Below are 15,652 nucleotides of genomic sequence, written 5' to 3' on the forward strand. Positions count from 1 at the left end.
ACCAAGTCATATAATTGAGTAATAGTCATTTCATGATTTAAGAATTAAATAAGATTACTCCAATCCAATAAACATTTATTAAATGCTTGCTAGATATCAGGCAAGAGGCATCCTAAATCTTCAAGTCAGGAAGGCCTGGGCTCACATCCTTCCTCTGATAGCTCTGTGACCCTGGACAAGTCACTTAAACTGTTCCAGAACACTCTCTAACATGACAATTCCCAGATGTACCAATTCATACTGGGAGAGGGAGGGAGTTCTTATTGGGAGATCCCTATACTCCTCTCACAAAAACAAACAAGTCATTGTTCTAAGCTCTGGGAATACAAAGACTAGAAGGAAATAGGAAATGGAATGTCCAGTTACAGAAACAGCATGGAAGTCAGTTAATGCACAAAAAGATAAATCTGGGAGGCTTAGCTGGAGACTGTCTGGGAAGGACTTTAAATATCAAGGTCATACAGATAAATGGATCTCAGGAACATTAATGTCTATGGGGTCTCATTTGTGTGTGTGTGTGTGTGTGTGTGTGTGTGTGTGTGTGTGTGTGTGTGTGAGACAATGGAGGCTTTTAGTAATCTGGTCAAGGCTCTGGACCCCTTCTCAGAATAATATTTTTAAATGTATACAATAAAATATAGAAGATTGCAAAGGAAATCAAATGATAATTATCATTTTTTTTAAAAAGCCAAATTCACAGATACCAGGTTAAGAATATCTTTCCTAATCTAAAACTTTCATTTTACAGTCAGAAAACTGAGACAAAGAAAATTCAAAAGACTTGGCTAAGGTCCCATACGTACCAAGCAGCCCAAACACATTTCGAGCTTATCCTCTTTCCACTCTAAGTCTCACGCTCTCTTCACTACAGTGTTTTGCAGTATTTTATGTGTAGATGTATGAATTTGCATGTGTTTATGCTGTTTTAGGCTTCTATTTTTTCTCTTTTTTTCATTCATTCATTCACAGAATATTTTCATTCTTAGTAGTGTCTTTTGTCTTTAAAAAAAAAAATTGACCTAGACTTTTTACTTCATTGATGTAGGGGATTGGCTGCTGGGGAATTCTCATCATACATACATCAATCACTACTCTATTACTTAAAGACTTGCAGAAATGCCCAGGGTACCATGGACTTCTGGGAATTCTCCATAGATGCTCAGCTAGTTTATCTGAGACAGGATTTTGGACCAAGAACTCCTGATTCTAACTGCTACTCCTCTCTGTGTCTTTTTTTTTGTTTTTTAATGATGCTTGTCAAACACAAGCCTGCCTTGAATTCAATTATCCTTTTGCTTCTCCTGCCCACAAAATAATTATTTAAAAAATTAAGCCAGAGTAGTCCTAACACCTATTTCTGCCTCATCCTTCTTGACACCTCTTCTTATCTTGATATGTTGTCATTAACTACAAAATTTCATTAACCAATTTAAATCCCAGGAAGAATGTTAAAATCTAATCCATTTAGAACTAAATTTTAATTAAGATTCCTGAGACATTATGCTAAGTGTTTTACTAAAGTTAAAATAGATTATATAGCCTGTATTACCTGCATCCACTCTTTTCCCAATTTCATCCACCCATAAAGGAGAATAAGTTTCCCTGGCATGAATGATTGCCTCATTCAAAAATCCATCATTCATTTTAACTGTCTTTGTAAACAGCTTCTGCCTTTTCCTTTGGGACCAGGTCTGTCAATCTTATCCTACTTCCACAATCCTTTTATATGATGCTTTTCCACTCAACAACCACATCTATCTACCCCTAGACACACATCAGCTCCTAATTGCTCACTTTTATTCTAAAATTCCCTTCTCCGTCTTTAGTAAATTATTTCTATTAATACTATCTTATTTTCATATGTGAATCATAATCAAAATTTAAATAGGAAACAAGGTGATATAGTCATTTATGTTCATAATATGGACACAAAAATGGATACATGTAAACTATTTGAAGTTTGAAACTTAAAAGGTAACTTACAATGGAATTCCCTAGTACAAAACTTTGAGCGTATTATTATTTTTAAATGGGAATAATTTCAACTAAAAGGAGGGAAACATTTTCAATAAACTTACCACTGGAGTGAGTAATGGAAAATTAGTTCTAGAAGGAACATTGTATGTGTGTGTGTGTGTGTGTGTGCGTGTTTTCGTGTTTGCAGGCATACACACACATGCACACTCTTTCCTAGTTTAAACTAATTTAACACACACTTATTAATCAGGGTTATGCACACCCTTCTCTTGTGAACTACAATTACTCTCTACTTTGTTCTGAGTGACCTTGCATCAAATTTCATATAACCTTTGTTGCCTTCCAGTAAGAAACAAAAAGCTCAAATTTCACAATTGCATACCCGCCAGAAACCAAGAAAATTGGCATAGAAGATAGAGTGCTGGAAGTAAAGAAAGACTAAGGCTTGATTCTTGGGTCTGACAATTATTCACCCTTTACTTTTGGGCAAGTCCCTCTCTGGGTCTGTTTCCTTATCTTTTTTTTTTTTCTTTTTTTGGCTAGGCAATGGAGTTAAGTGACTTGCCCAAGGTCACATAGCTAGTGAGTGTTATGTAAATGAGGCTGAATTTGAACTCAGGTCCTCCTGAATTCAGGGCCCGTGCTCTATCCACTGTGTCACCTAGCTGTCCTCCATTTCCTTATCTTCAAAAAGGACATAGGAATATCTCTAGTCCCTGAGCCACAATTTGTTATGAGATTCAGTGGAGATAATGTATGCAAAGCATATTGCAAATTTTAAAAATCATATAAATGTTGATTGGCGTTATGATCTTATAACATCCCTCAGTCTTTCTTCCCTTAGCTGAATCCACTTTCTGCAACTGACCGATGAGCATCCTTCATTAGTAAACTCAAATCAGACCCCTCTCTGATAACCGCAAACAGTTGCCCACATGGGAAGCTTAGTCATTTGATAGAGATCACCATATTACCAATGCAGGGAGAGCTTTAGGCAATCATATTAAGCACAAATGAAAATGATATGTCAGGAAGAATTGGAAGGAAGAGCTCCTAAGTCCTCCAAATATCACTTTTGTTGGCTGGTTTAACTAAATCAATCCAGTTAAAGATTCATTCCCGAGTCTTACAGAGTTCCAGTAAAATTCAAACATTTCTGGGCAAAGTAATTCATAAGGATAGATAACTCATTTTTAGTGCAAATGAATTCTATCATACTTTTTTTCTAATAATGAAGATTCCAGGGAAGGAGATATTAAGAGGACTTTAAAAAAGGCTTACAGGAGAGCTAGAAAAACCATGGGGAATTGAGGAATGAAAAGGAAAGAATTTAAGATTCCTTATAGAGATGGTCTTTGTGTGTGTATTGGGGGAGGATAGCTGGAAAGGGAAGAGAGAGTAAATGAGAAAATAAGTTTCTATAAATTCTATTGCTACATGCTCCTAGATCAAGTATTACATACTGAGTTTTAGTTCACTTAGAACAAATTTTTTCTCATTTTATATGAAGGCGTTGAAGGCCAGAGAGATTAAGTGATTTGCTGAGGGTCACATAAACACTAGTAGACACATAGTAGTAAAAAGAAAATCTGGTCTCAGATCAGCCAACTCCAAATCTCTTACGCTTTCCTTGGAATCACACTATGAGGTTCCTTCTTTTGTCCCTTTTGATTCCCAAGAAAAGTAAACCTGAAGAAGTAAGAAGATCATTCTTTCTTTATCCGCCCCTGAAAGAAAATGAACATTTTTCTAACTGATTCAGTACTACCAGAGGACAAAACTTTCCCCTCGTTTTTGATTGTTGGTTTTCTCTGAAAGTTCCTTAGGTGGGGGGAGGGGGGGATGGGGATGACAATTTGGTGACAGGTTGATTCCTGAAGGATTTATGTGTGATTTTCAATTCCAGCTCACTGCAGTAGATGCTGACGAAGGGTCAAATGGGGAGATCTCATACCAGATCCTCGTTGGGGATCAGGGCGACTTCGTCATCAATAAGACCACGGGTCTGGTTACCATCGCACCAGGAGTAGAATTGGCAGTGGGGCGGACCTATGCCCTCACGGTGCAAGCAGCTGACAATGCACCACCTGCAGAGAGAAGGTAATTTATATTATAATCCACATACATAGAGTATCTTCTTCCAGATCTATGTTTAGCCTCATAATTAAATTGAGGCACAGTGTGATTTTTTTTCTCCTAAAAATCTAAATTAGATCAGAAAGTCCCAGTAACTGGATTCCTGGGAACTGCCTGTATCACTTTTTAATTTGCTGAAAAAAATCAGTAATAAGAGCAATTATTAAGCCACAAAAGAAGTAGAAGTTAAATTAACTCCACCAAGTTTATATGTTCACTTGGATAGAAGACTGTGTAATGGATGGGAGTTCAGAGGCATGTGTCCACATTATTACTGAAGAGCAAGACAGTCTTCTCCTACATAACAGAGCTCCAAGAGCACAGACTCTCTTCTCATTTTTAGAAACTATTTGCATTTCTTGTTTATTTTATTGTCAAGGAGTCATAGAAGTTGAAAATATAAATAGGCTAAGAAAAAGTTCAAACACATTAATGAATGATAGTCATATGAGGTTAACATGGCAAAATTTACCTGCATATATGTTGGTTTATATAAAATAAATTCAAAGTGATGATTTTGGTGGGGAAAGCACTAGCATTTGGGAGCATCAGAAAAGGCTTCATGGGAGGGATGATGATGAGTTAAGACTTGAAGGTGATAAAGAATTAGATTAGGAGAAGTGGAAGTGAGGAGAGAGTGAATTTTAGGCACAGGAGCCTGCCAGGGCAAAGGCCCAGAGACCAGGCATGCAGTGTTGTGTATAAGGAGCAGCAGAAAGACCTAGACAATTGACTAAACAATAGAATGAAGAGGTGCAACTTAAAAGAAGACTAAGAAGGGAGATAGGACATGTCTCCAATGGCCTAGCACAAAATCCTAGATTTTGGAAGACCTAGTGTATGTTTAAACAGTACTTATTGTATTGAATCTTTTATGAAAGAATCTATTTGCTTAGTCTTATGAAGGTATTGATCTAAGACAAGCAGGGAAACAGGTTTTTTGTTTCGTTTTATTTTTATTTTTATTTTTTTTCTAAACAGTGCTTATAATGTGCTGCCCACTTGGCTACATTCTGGGAATACAAATATAAGCAACTGGAGGGCAAGGCCATGGGTTCCAGAGATAGTGGTGTGCAACACAGTTATTTCTGCCCATTTGTCACCAGCTGTACTGCTTTGGGACTTCTCTGGAACTCTCTAACATCCCCTGTACCCCTTTCCATTGCCTCTAACCCTCCCTTGCTTTTCCACTTCTTTTCATGAGTTGTCTTCTTATTAGATTGTAAGCTTCTCCAGGGCAGGGGCTGTCTTTGTTTTTAATTGTATTTGTATCCCTAGTGTTTATCACAGTGTCTGGCATATAGTAGATGCTTTATTTTATTTTATAAATTTTTATTTTATAAACATTTTAAAATAAACAATTTAAATGTAAACAATAAACATTTTGTAAATGTTTATTGACTGACTGACAAAAAGAAAGAGAGTCACAGCCTCCAGGGAATTAACATTCTAATTGAAGGCAGTATATAAAAGGAAGAGGAAAAATAGGATGAGGAGGTGAATAACCATGTAGTAACATAGTATCAGATTCATGAAAATTAAAATCAGACTTGGGAGGAGAATGAGTTAAGGATGGCTTGGGCCTATGTCTAAGTGGAGGCCTCAAGAGAAACTCACCTACCTGAGAAGGGGCCAGAGGGCAGAAAGATGTCCCAGGATGAGACAACTACAGGACACAAGGCTAGATTCAGTTTGAAAAGACAGCTGAAACATGCATGCCAGAGAGTCAGAAGAAAATTTAGGAGGGAAAAGTTTACTTTGACACTCTAGATGGTTGTTCCCTTGTAAAATTATGGTGTGAAAACCCTGCTCATCAGAATTGTGACAAAATTTGATATGAATATGTGAAAAACCAACCTTCTGTTACTCATGTCCAATATCTGTTGCCCCTTAGAACACATTTCTCCCTTTTAACTTGAATACAGGTTAATTCTGGTAACTTATCCTTTGCTGATCTTGAATGTGATGTTTCAATTGAAAATCACTAAATTATTTTCTACCATCAGATATGAAGTATGGATATCACATAAGCCTACAAAGTTCAGAATAATAACTCTCTCCCCCTTCCCTGGGCAAGCCAAGATGAATTTGAATTTGGATTTTACATGTCATTCTATAGTTTAAAGCCCACAGAGATGTCACCTGAAAGGTTTCTACTTTAGAAGTAAAATATGGAAGGAGTATTTTATGTTTGGGATTGAGAAAATCTTTCATGGTGCATCTGTCAGGACTCAGCACTAATCATAATATCAGTGTTTCAATCGGATCCCAGAGAAAGACAGAGTGTAAATACAAGGTGGGGTAATAGTTGAGGGAGTTTTATAAAATTTGGCCTCAAGGACTCTGTAGAGTTTTCCAAGTCACTAAGGTATGCATGTCAGGTATCTCCTCTGTTCCTCAGTCTCCCTGTGCATAAAAAATGTCATTGACTTCTAAGGAATATTATAGATCTTAATGATTTAAAGACTTATGCACTTTGACCTCATAAGTTGGAATGTAGCACTTACACTATCTGGCTCTGGCATTCATTTGGAGATGCTCGGAAGTCATCCTGCCAGGACAGAGTTCATTTCTTTTATTATTAAGTAGAAAGTTAGCCTAGATTGCTTGGTTGTTAGAATGCCAAAGGGTTGTAGATGTTCAAAATAGAAATAGTTTAGTTAAAGAGAAACTTAAATGATGTTCGTTAATGATAGAGACATATCAATCCAGCATGGAAAAATTAGGACTGCTTGGAAGGCCGTGTGTTATAAGTGGACAGTCACTGCAAGTATTTTTCTTCAGGTGGTAGAATTAAAATCTCCATCCAAATTGGGGCTTCAAAAACAATAATAAATAAACAACTGTCAGAAAAGAGAAGATGAGAAATAGCTGCAAGATAAGCATCAAAAGAAAACAAAACAGAACAATAATAACATCAACCAAAGAGGGTACTCTATTGGCACAAAGTTCCTCTTGTCATCCACACACATGCCTCAGTGGTTGCCTTGTACCCTGGGGTCAGTGACTGCATATAATCATTATTATAATAATAGAAGTTTGAGGCACTCTACTGGTGGGACAGTCAATAATCAGCTGCTTTCACTGGCCTCTCGTTGTGGAGTCTCTTCTCAACAGTGATCCATCTAGTATCTTCCACAGTCCTACAGAGAAAGGTTCAAGAACTAAATCACGCCAGAAAAGGCCGGGGAAGAGGGAGTAGAGAGATTTAGGAAATAAGCAAGCAAGGGGAAATCCCTATGCACTAATTTAAAATTATGAGATAAGAAGATTCTAGAATAAAATTGCAGAAGAGAATCATTCTGAAATTAACAGGAAGCCTTGAAAAGCAATGGATTGCTTGAAAAAACATGGAAAAAGAAGAATAACTCAAAAATCCAAAGACACAATAAAATATTATTGCAAAATAAAGACAAAAAATTTAAAAAAAAACAAGATATCTGTTATCAAAAGCATCTCATCTAGAAAGCAGGGAATGGAGAGATAATTCAAGTCTAACAATGTTGGCAGGAGAACATGATAAAAACCAAATAAGAATACTTTTGTTCAAGAAATCATCATAGAAAATTGCCCAGAAGTATTAGAATTGGAGGGAAAAGTGTAGATTAACAGCATATATGTCAAGGATTAAGAGTAACCCTTGACATATGTTAGCCAGGAATGTGATTTTCAAGAACTTAATTCTTCAGGTCAAAGATAAAATATTCTGGGAGGCTAGGAAAATATTAATAACATGTGGGCCTCAATTTCATCCTTTCTGTAAGGTGCAGATTGTAATAGATGACTTTTAAGATCTCTTCTGCATCTATTGTATATTGATGATCCTATGAATTCATGTAACCAGTCAGAATTAGGTCAGTTTCTGTGTAGGCTATGATGAAAAAATAATATATTAGCACATTAGATATCAGAAATTAAAGAAGATGACTTTTAAGCAAGAATACATTATTTTTTAAAGTTGAACATAATTCTACCTAGGAAATAAAAATAGTTGTTTAACACAACCATTATCTTTCAAATTTTCCTGTTGAGAAAAGCAGAACTGGGTCGAGGCTGTGAAGGACAAGTACAAAGGACAAAAGAAATATAAAATCAATTAACAAGTTTGAATAAGGAGAAAGGGAAAAAAGGCCACCCTTCAGAAACCCATAGTGGTCCATGTGGGGAGAAAAGAAAATAGGAGGGAACTTCATGGGGAATCTAGGTTTAAGTTAGAAGATAATTAATGGAGAACCCCCATGTGCTATATTGTAATCTTTGGGTTGTTAAGAGAATTCTAGGAAAACCATTAACATGTTAGAAGAACCTCCTGTGGTGAATGCAGAAGAAGATATAGTACAGAGTTAAAGAGGATAGAAGGACCTGGAAAAAATTATTATATTCATTACTGGAAGGAATACCCATGTTGATGACAACAGAATAGTTATGTATTACTTTCCAAACTATATGTTAAAATCATCTTAAAGTAGAATGGTTATGATTCCTAGATTATAATCATTGTAATGGGGATTAATAATAATAATAATAGCTTTTACTAATAATATTATTTTGAAATTGTAAAACATTATGATTTTTTCAAACCATTTTAATGCATATTATTTTATTGGCAAATGTTAGTTCCTTTCAAAACTTTTACAGAAAGTAAAGGGTTATATAGTTAACTAATATTACTCAAGATGGAATTTATTGGATAGCTAGGTGGCTCAGAGCTCTGGACTTGGAGTCAGGAAGAACTGAGTTCAAATTTACCCTTAGACACTTAGCATCTGTGGTGTACTGAGCAACTCATTTAATCTCTAGTTTAGTTTGTAAAATGTAAATGATAATACCACTAACCTCCTAGGATTATTATTGTGAGAATTAAATGAGATAATGCCTGTAAACCCATTGCAAACCTTAAGGTGTGATATAAATGATAGTCTATGATGATGAAGATGATGATTCATTGTGGTTATTTATTGATGGACTGGTGGGTAAAATAATATACTAGTTATTCTCACCATCCACATGTATTATTTCGTTGCAAGCACCTCATAATAGTGGTAGCCATTAGGAAAAAAAGAAGTACCTGCCTAGGGAATAACTATCTCAGTTGAGAAGTCCTCTTCCCCATGAATCACTGTATCACATGAAGAATAAGAAGTAGAGACATAGCTGGAAATTGCTTGGTTTTTCATCAGCGAGGGAGGTGTTGAGAAGACCCAACTCCATTCACATCAGACTCTTTGGAGATTATTGCAGCAATAGAGGGGTGATGACAAAGGATAAGGTGGGGGGCATGTTAGGGTCTTGGGTCTTCTGGGAAGAACTCAGCAATCCAGATGCTTGCTGATGCACTGGACTAGAATGGTCTCCTGCTGCCCAAGTAAAATGACCCACAAGAGTAGTGCATAGCTCATACTCTAATTCTTTTCCCTCCGTGCATTGATATATCCTGGATATATTTGCTATGAGAGAAGGAGTTGCCAACCCACCTCCCTCTTCCTCCCAGGTTTTAGACCCCATTCCTTCCCCTGGGTGCTACATTTTCATTCAAATCCCTATCACCACCACCACCATTATAGCTTGTGAAGGAACATGAGTCTCAAGGGCTAAGTTCCATGGTCTCCAGATGATCAAAGGTCAAAAGTGGATCCTTTCCAAAATTCTCTCCCATGAATTTTGGCATGTGAAGCAATGCCCTAGTTGTCCTACCCTTGTCATTACTGTGATCTGAACAAAAATGATCATAGGATTATAACATTTACTACTTCATAGTTGGGGTTACATAGACTAATACAATAGCATTGCAGATTGAATTAGATAAAAATAGATCTTTGGAAAGAAAGTCTTCCTGAAAATTGCCTTTGGAAGGCTATTTATTGTGAGACTTAACTCCTTCATAGGGACTGAAAGCACTGAATCAAATGCGTATATACTGTTGATCTCCTTAGCAATATGTCTTATAAACCTCAGAAAATCTGAAATCCTATCATAATCTAGGAAGGATTTTTTTTTTGAGGGGTGCAGTGTTTTCATTCGTATAAGGGTCTCCCGGTGTAGAAACTTCCTTCATTGTTGCTGACTGACAAGTTTATCTATGATTCATTATAGTCTTAGTGAATTAGGTGGTTTATTGAGATGTTACCTGACTACATTGTTTTGTGTGTGTGTGTGTGTGTGTGTGTGTGTGTTTATACACACACACACACACACACACACACACACATAGTTTCTCTCCCATGATAGAATATAGGCTCCTTGAAGGCAAGGACTATTTCATTGGTGTATTTGCATTCCCAGTACCAAGCAGAGGGGGCCAAACACAGAATAGATATGTAATAAATGTTTTTGATTGACTGATTGAGTAATATTTCATTTGTTTCAGAGGAAAGGTTTGGATCATGGCCTTCCTGACTAACCCATTGTTTCAACCCTGAAAATTATTTTTTGTATATGTTGATTCTGTCTTGCCTATCTATGAGTATATATTGAATACAGTTCCTCAAATGAAAAGGTTTTCTCATTTTTTGTTTTTTGTTTTTATTTTTTACATTCTTTTTTATTAATTTATTTTTAGTTTTGAACAATCACTTCCATATGCTTTTGAGTTTTAATTTTTTCTCCCCCTCCCTCTCTCCCCTCCCCAAGATGGTGTGCAATCTTATATAGGCTCTACATATACATTCCTATTAAACATATTTTCACATTAGTCATGTCATAAGGAAGAATTAGAATGAATAGGAAGAACCACAAGAAAGAGGAAACAAAATAAAACAGAAAGGAAAAAGAGAGCAAATGGTATGCTTCAATCTGCATTCAAACTCCGTAGTTCTTTCTTTGGATGTGGATAGCATTTTTCATCATGATACTTTTGGAGGTGTCTTAGATCCTTGCATTACTGAGAAGGACTAAGTCTATCAATATTAGTCATCCCACAACGTGACTGTTACTGTGTACAATGTTCTCCTGGTTCTGCTCACTTCACTCAGTATCAATCCATACAAGTCTTTCCAGGTTTTTCTGAAGTCTATCTGCTCATCATTTCTTACAGCACAATAGTATTCCATTACATTCATATACCACAACTTTTTCAGCCATTCCCCAATTGATGACATTCTCTTAATTTCCAATTCTTCACCACCACAGAAAAAACTGCTATAAATATTTTTTGTACATGTGGGTCCTTTTCCACTTTTATGATCTCTTTGGGCTGTAGCCCTACAAGTGCTATTGCTGGGTCTTTTGTTTGCTTTTGTTTTTTATCCCAGCAATTCCATCATGCCCAGAACCTAGTAAGGTGCTTATCACATACTTGGTGACTTATTGATCATTTGTGAAGCTATCTTAAATGAGAATTATCAACTAATTAAATAAGGGGGAGGGAGAAAAAGAGGCACTCTCCATGGGGGAATCAAGGAAAATTACCAGTAAAACAAGTTTGCAACTTACATCACTCATCTCCTGAGTAGGAAGAAAACATGTGGAAGGGACGGTCCAGTTACAAACAAGTAGGTTATGTCTGTCTATGAGCATGAAAGGGTTGTGGGTCATTTAATCTCACTCCCTAACTTTTATGTGATTGAAGACATTTCTCTATCTAAACAGTTTCCATTTTGTTTTCATGTCTACACTTTCTGTTTCTACATTTCCCACCTCTTCCCTCTGTTCACATTTCCCTTTGGTAGTACATAGAAGCTCCTGACAATGATGATAAGAGAGCCTAGACCAAAGCCAAAGTAGCTTTGGTTGTATGCTCTGAAAGGAAGAATCCTCTTCATGGAATCATGGATGTAAGAGAATTTCAAATGAGATCATGTGTAAGAAATATTTTATAAAATATGATAGAACTCATGATATTTCCCCTCAAACCCTCTCTTCCTCTCAACTTTGCTATTAAAATCAAGCACACCACTATCCTTCCAGTCACCCAGGCTTAAAACATAGGTGTCATCCTCAATTCTCCGTTAAACTCACTGCATATATCCAATTTGTGTCCAAATGTGTTATTTGTAGTATCACTACTCTCATGTACATCTTTTTTTCCCCTCTATGTACACTACCACTAGCCTAGGACAAATCTTCACCACTGCACTATTTCAATAGCCTTCTGATTGGCCATTCTGCCTCTTTTTCTCTCCTCTTCCGCTGCAGTCATTCCTTCATTCAGCTCCTAAAGCAATTTTCCTAAAGCACAGCTCTGACCTTGTCACCGCCACCTCTACACAATAAACTCCAGAGTCTCCCTATTACCTCCAAGATCAAATATAAACTTCTTTATTTTTAATTTAAAGCCCTTCACAACCAGGCCCCTTCCTAACTTTGCTGAAGAACTCCAAGGAAGAGGCACTCCTCACCTTCAGAAGCCATTTGGGGGCAGCTCAACATGAGCTCCAAGCCCAGTTGTCTGATAGATCATGTTCTTGGGTTGTCTATTCTTAGCAAAAAAAAAAAAATACAAAAAAATAATGATTTGGCTTCCAAATTTGAGAACCTGAAATAGCATATTTGTATCGGTATCTACTGATGCCCATGTTTCCTCTATCCTGAGGAAGAAAAAAAATCTTCAGTTGATCCTTTCATTTCTACTATTGTTCCCTGCCTTTTGTGGCTATGCTCCTTGAGAAGTGCATCTACGATAGGTACCTCCACTTTCTCTCTTCTCACTTTCTTCTTACCCCCTAACAATCTGGCTTCTGGCTTTATCATTACACCAAACTTGCTCTCTCCAAAGTTACCAATGATCTCTTAGTTGCCAAATCCAATGGCCTTTTTTCAATCTTCTTTCTCTTTGAGCTCTCAGCAGCCTTTGCAATTGTTGATCACTCTCTCCTCCTTGATACTCACTTATCTCTAGATTTTGGGGACACTCATCTTTTCTGGTCTTCCTCCTACCGATGTGACCACTCCTCAGTCTCCTTTATTGGATTCTTATCCTGGCCATATCTAGTAACCATAAGTGTCCCTCAGATTTATATCTTGGGCCATCTTCTCTTTTCCGTCTATACTACTTCACTTGGTGATCTCATCAGGTCCTGTGGATTTAATTACCCTTTCTTGGCTGATTATCAAATCTACCACCTCCCATCAACACGTCCAGAAGTGAACTGATTATCTTTCCCTTAACCACCAACCATCATCTGCCCCTGCACCTCTACTTTCCCTATTCCTATAGAGGGCAACACCATCTTCTCAGTCCCTCAGTCCTGCACCCTAGGAGTCATCCTGGATTTCTCACCATCTTTCACCCTTCCTATCCAAGCTGTTGCCAAGGCCTAGCAATTTCACTTTTATAACATCTCTTGAATATGCCCCCTTCTCTTCTCTGACACCGCCCTCATCACCTTACACCTAGACTATTACAATATTCTGCTGGTGGGGCTGCCTGACTGAAGTATCTACCCTCTTTGATCCATTTTCCATTCAGTCATTAAAATGATTTTTCTAAAGAAAAGCTTTGACCATGTCACCCCAGCCCCAACTCAATAAGCTTCAGTTGCTGTCTATCAGTCAAGATCAAATACAAAATCCTCTGTGCAAAGTCCTTCATAACCTTGTTCCCTCCTACCTTTCCAATCTTATTACACCTTGCTCCCTATCATATATTCTTTGATCTACTGATGCTGGCTCCTGGATTTTCCGTGAATAAATCATTCCATTCTTTGACTTTGGGCATATCTGGCTGTCCCTCATGTGCCTGGTTTTACACACACACACACACACACACACACACACACACACACACACACACATTGTATGTGTGTATATCTATATCTATATGAGAGAGAGCACTTCCTTTAACTTCCAATTAAAATTCCATCTTCTATAGGAAGTCTTTTTCTAATCCTTCTTAATTCTACTTCATTCCTTCTGTTAATTATTTAGTTTTTATACTTTATATAGCTTGTTTATACACATTGTTTGCTTATTGTTTTCCCCATTATCGGGATTTCCTTGAAGGAAGGAATGTTTTGCCTCTCTAAAAAAAAAAAAAACTTTCTATGGTCAATGTGGGGGAAAAAACTACTTAAAATTGTTCTAGCCATCTTTAATCATAAAATGATCAAAACAAAAAGAAGTAATGCATTAAAATATGTTTGAAATAATTGTCTGAGGTTATTACATATACATTTTAAGTGATTCAATTATGAAATTTAGCAGGTAAGCATATTGAGCAAAGTGGAAGGATGTAATTGATTGTCAAAAGTTGTTATTGTGTAAAAAATATGATGATTAAAAAAATTCTTAACATCTAATGGCATGAGGTACAACTACAAGTTGCAACAAAGATCAAAGACTTTTGAACATTTGATGTGTCAGTTTCTACATTTATTTCTTTCAACTTCACTTTGTTTTTATCATGATCATGGCACTGTGCTTTCATTTAGATACTAACTTAAAACAAATTCTTAATTTTCAAGATAGATACCCCCTCCCTCTGTAGAAAACATCAAATCTCTTTTGCAACTAGGAGAGAAAATGTAATACCCTGGAGTTTTGTTAAATACTCTTCCTGGCTTCCTTGGCCCTACCTTTTCTGGAGGTTCTCAGGGGAACTTTGACCTTTGGAACCTATCTGCTGAAAAACACATAGAAAGAGGAAGAACATGAGAACTGATCTCATTCTTCTCAAGGCTACCCCCAAGACTTCCTCTGCCCTGTCCAGCTCTTCAATCTAAAGCTCCACTCCAGTCCTGGACCTTCAGCCCTGAGCACTGTCTCTGATTAGATGACTCCATTTAGGAAGGATACGGGATGGGGGGGAGCCAAGATGGTGGAGAAAAGACAGACTTGCCGAACTCTCTTCAAAACCCCTCTAGACACCTTTAAATGATATCATAAAGCAATTCCTGGGGCAGCAGAACCCACAAAAGAATGTAAATAATTTTCCAATCAAAGACAACTTAGAAGTTCAGTAGCAAAAGGTCTGTTGCACCTGGATGAGAGTGGAGCACAGTCCAGTGCAGGCTGTGCCAGTGCAGAACCAGACCCAACAAACCGGGAACAGGCCTTTGGAGCCACTGAATCAGCGGCGGCAGCAGCAGCAGCAGCAGCTGCTGCTTCCAAACCTCTCAGCCCACAGGCATTAAGGGGATCAAAAAACTGGTCATCTAATTATCTCATTCAAGACTATATATGGTTGGGAAGAGACAAAAGCAGAATTCCAAGAAAGGGAAATCTGGCCCTACCCCTTTGACATCAGTTGGAGCCATTGAAATGAGAAGAGTGAAGGAACATTTAAAGCCTTGGTCAACTGTCTCACACATGTAGCAGTGATGATTCTTGTAGAACCAGGCAAATCTAAAAGCCATTGAATTTTTCTTAGAAGACTTAATAATAGTAAAATCCATTATCCCATACACAAAACTGAGTTCTTTACTTTACCAATAAGGACCAAGACTATGTATATGGAGATCACTTTCCAGTTTGAACTTGCAGGAATCCATTGACTTACATTCTGACCAATATTAGGTTGGATGTTGTCTATAAGAGGTGTACAAAAGCACCAGCCAACTATGATTTCAATGTTCGTTACAGGTCAGGGAAGACATGTGAAAGT

The 15,652-nt window shown here is 37.2% G+C and overlaps 1 protein-coding gene across 1 annotated transcript in view; it reads left to right on the top strand.

The window, feature by feature from the left end:
* Window positions 1-15,652, top strand: part of PCDH15 (protocadherin related 15) — a 1,147,277-nt gene that overhangs the window by 723,712 nt on the left and 407,913 nt on the right. The window contains exon 14 of the mRNA XM_027840684.1: window positions 3,884-4,077. Within this exon, the coding sequence (XP_027696485.1) occupies window positions 3,884-4,077 (194 nt within the window). The remainder of the gene's footprint in view (window positions 1-3,883; window positions 4,078-15,652) is intronic.

The sequence above is a fragment of the Vombatus ursinus genome, unplaced genomic scaffold, assembly GCF_900497805.2.
Source record: "Vombatus ursinus unplaced genomic scaffold, bare-nosed wombat genome assembly UNPS02014847.1, whole genome shotgun sequence".
Classification (NCBI taxonomy): Eukaryota; Metazoa; Chordata; class Mammalia; order Diprotodontia; family Vombatidae; genus Vombatus; species Vombatus ursinus.